Raw genomic sequence first — 3,713 nt, forward strand, 5'->3', positions numbered from 1 at the left:
TTACAATAACTTCAAAATCGAATCGTTGATCATGTCAATATCCTCATGCCACAATAAATCTAAATAGTCTATTTTCACAGTTTCGTTTTTAAAGAGTTTAAAAATCACAGAATTAGGTATGGATGCCTTCAAAGTTGCACAGTCCTAAACGTAAAAATAAATTGAATAAAATTACAATAAAACGATTTAGTTTTTTTTTAGTTACCTTTTGAATGACGAATTGATCATTGCACGCGCTGAAAATTGCCGTTGGAACGGTAATGGCTGTCAAGTTGTAATTTTTAGCAGTGCCAATTTTATGCTCATACTTTTTAAATGTTCCTGTGCATTAGAATTCAATATCATTAATGATGATAAAGTTAGTTGATAAATGAATTCAATTACCATGATCCATGGTTTGCAATAAATGCAGCAGAGTCTTGGCTGATGTTCCAGCTGGTATATATTGCATGATACGCTTAATTAGATCCTAAAAGAACAAATAAACAAATTGAACTTCATCTGCGTAATTAAATATTTCTATTTTCAGAATCTGTACCTTTTCGTAAGTGGTATTCATGGATCCAAAGAAACTGTTTACCACAAAATCGCATACATCCTGAGATTCTTGATCGTTGTCGGGCGAGCAGAGATTTTTCCAGAATTGCTGCGTAAACGAGGTCAATGGGTACATCTCTTCCTTGTGAGTTTTTTTTCGAACCAGATCGATCTGCTTGGCGATGCCGTATATTTTCTCCTTTTCCTCGGGTGTTGGTCTGGACCAAAATCCTAGAGGTGAAACGCTGATCAACAGATTTACCTTGTCGTTGTATTCCGGATGCTCCGATAGAAATACGTATGACTCCGTCGCTCCGATGGAGTAACCGATTATGGTCAATCGTGACGTCTTTGTTACAGACAATATGTAATCGATGGAATATTTGAAGTCGATCCGGCCAACTTCGTCGAAACTTCGGTGAAAAAAAGTTTTAATATAAATTAGATGAAGCGAAAGACTACAATTTTTTCATTTTAATGAGCTCACACACCTAAATCTCCAAAAATCATTGTGGTTTGGATTGTAGAATTTATGCGAACGTGAGTATGCATTACCTCTGGCATTTCCAAACCAAACGTCATAACCTTTATCTGCTAGTCGAAACGCTGGAAAAACAATACATTTTCATTAAACATAAATTTTCAATTACATGCATTATTAGAAAATTATATGCACCGAGATCTTTGTTTGGGCCTTGCAAAACGAAAGCATCGGATGACAAAAACAATCCATGTTGTATGAAAACTACTTGGGTTTGATTGCTGATTTGAGGTGTATTGCTTCTTGGAATTCTATGCAGAATTAAGTTATATCCATCCAAAGTAGTCACCGTGTGCTCTTCAGCAACGTAACCTTCGTACTGCTGAACTAAACCAACCTGAAAATAAGTTGAAAATTATACGTTCAATAAAATATCTCAATCTTTCTAAAAAATTCATTTCTTGTATTAGGTATACTCACAAAATCGAAAACTTGAATTTGATTACTTTTCTGTCTTTCTTGATAAGCCGTTGCATTTCTTACGCGTCGAATGCTATCTTCAATAGAAAAACTAATTTTCATTTGAGCTTTGATGATCGAATATTCGGGCGAATAATCATCTGGATTTTCGAGCGGGAAAATTACTTCACTGACATCCACAAATTGTGCACGAACTTCACGGGTTATAAATATAAAAAACAACACTTTTATAAAATCCATGATGACTCTACAGACTTCTACTCGAGAACTCTTACAATTGAACTGAGAGATGAGTGTAGCGTGTCTCGAGATTATCAGTGAAAAAAAAAGTAAACATGCACTATCTCATCAATGATGGTAGTTGCTTCAAAATTAGTTTCGTTCGGTTTTGTTTCCTACAGATAGGACGAAAGATGTGTAAGATAAAAGAGTAAAACGAGATTAGACTCGAACAATGCACGAAAACTCCGTGAATGGCGAAACATGTTTCATTTTAATAGAACGCGCAGTGCCTCTATATATACCTGCACAAACTGAATAAAATTACACGGTCGTCTCATCAAAACTGTTCATCTTGCTCTCTTGCTCATGTGTCTCGAGCTTGACAAAAAAAACGTAAATCGACGCGTTTAAAAATTCTGACTTGGCTCTTAATTATTTCCATTGATACGTACTATACAGGGGGGGCAGGCGAATACCGAGAGTTTGGCTCGTCGACACCTCTCGCGATACGCACGATGATCAGAAATAATATAACACATCCCACAACGTGGTTATAGTGCAAAAACTGCAGCACCGCAGCAGAGCCTCGAGGGACAAAGCCGTATTTATCGTATACGGCGCGTGAACACGATCATCGACGCTCGACACCAGCAGCAGCATCAGAATATGAAATACATAAAGTGCCAAAAAATAAAAGGTGAGAGAAGCGAATAACTTGACGCTTCGGAGAAGAAAAAATTTTTGATATCGAAATTTAATGATTCGTGGAAGAATTCGCGCGGAGTTGACGAAGACGATGACGACGACGACGATGACGAGGGAGTGCAAGCCATAAGCGAGAAAAATCTTTATATCCCTTATGAATTCAATAAAGCAGAGAGCGAGGATAATTGTATATATCATACGTGTATTTGTTTTTGCTGCGAGGTGCGCGCGCGCGAGGCATCGCGAGAAGCGTCAAGTTTCGCAGTTTTTTCGGCACCCCCGTCGGAGAGTCACGCTCTCGATCTCGAAGAGCGTCGCGATCATATTTAATTCATTTCGAGAAAATATTCGCGTCGGTCGTGCGTGGGCTTCTTTTTGTTTGAAACGCTCGAAAATGGCAGTTCGTTGAAATGTATATACCTTTTTAATAAAATGCTAAAATATGAAAATCGCGTTTTCGATACATAACTTTCGAAAGTTCACTCGTGTACCTCAATCGTGTGCATCCGTGCAAGCGATCAATGACAAAAAATACCATTGGCAGCTCCTCTTCTCCGTATAATGGCTTAATACACGACAGGATGTCGATCGTTTCCAGATCTCCGAGGAAAACATATTTTCTGCAGCGCGGAACGCAACCTGCAACCGAAGTGCCCGGGCAATGTCGCGTCTCAATTTTTTCGCCCTCGATGCTTAAATTCGTACATATTATATATCGACGAGGCCGCGCCGCGCTCAAGCTCGATTTGATTAATGTTGTTCGTAATGAGGAGTATCCATAAATTCGAAAGGCACACAAATCGTGCAATGATAACTGTCTTTAAATCGTATACGAGCGGCAGATGTAGATTTTAAAATTATGTCACGTATAATATTCGTCTCTGCGTATGCACGCGAATTTGTAATTACTCCATTTACATGGGTAGGGAACGCATACCTACCGACGATTCGTACAAATACACGCGCACACGCGTATGCGTTATGACGTTTGGACGACGCAGCGGACGAGGAAGATTCATTGAGTATAGAATCTCACGGCTGAAGAATTTACGACTCTCGGTGTGTATACCGAGCGGTAAAAACGCATAAGTATACGCATTGACTCTTTTGACTTAAAAACACGGGTGCGTATGTGCATAGTCGCAAGAGGGAGAGAGGAGGGGAAAAAACGTGAATTACTTCTCGAATCTGTGCATATAATAAAAATTTATGTATTTGTTGCTCGGGCGCAGTGCCATCGACGTTCGTTCTTATTTATAAAAATACGCACCCGAGCTCGCGAGGAAAA

General features: G+C 39.0%; 1 protein-coding gene across 1 annotated transcript; it reads right to left on the reverse strand.

The window, feature by feature from the left end:
* LOC106652000 (lipase 3-like) lies at window positions 1-1,738 on the reverse strand. The gene is made up of 7 exons (XM_014370716.1): window positions 1,499-1,738; window positions 1,214-1,415; window positions 1,029-1,143; window positions 539-950; window positions 385-469; window positions 206-321; window positions 1-144 (listed from the first exon to the last, which is right to left on the reverse strand). The coding sequence occupies exons 1-7, from the start codon at window positions 1,736-1,738 to the stop codon at window positions 1-3; spliced, it is 1,314 nt and encodes a 437-aa protein (XP_014226202.1).
* Between the last annotated feature and the right edge of the window lie 1,975 nt (window positions 1,739-3,713).

The sequence above is a fragment of the Trichogramma pretiosum genome, unplaced genomic scaffold (assembly GCF_000599845.2).
Source record: "Trichogramma pretiosum strain Unisexual culture from Peru unplaced genomic scaffold, Tpre_2.0 scaffold13, whole genome shotgun sequence".
Lineage (NCBI taxonomy): Eukaryota > Metazoa > Arthropoda > Insecta > Hymenoptera > Trichogrammatidae > Trichogramma > Trichogramma pretiosum.

What these genes read in the sequence shown, in the direction of transcription:
- LOC106652000 (XM_014370716.1), bottom strand. Translation starts at nt 1,738, where the DNA reads ATGGATTTTATAAAAGTGTTGTTTTTTATATTTATAACCCGTGAAGTT. An exon ending in AGGCCCAAACAAAGATCTCG is followed by an intron (nt 1,144 to 1,213) that starts GTGCATATAATT and finishes TTGTTTTTCCAG; the next exon opens with CGTTTCGACTAGCAGATAAA. An exon ending in ATCAATTCGTCATTCAAAAG is followed by an intron (nt 145 to 205) that starts GTAACTAAAAAA and finishes TTTTACGTTTAG; the next exon opens with GACTGTGCAACTTTGAAGGC.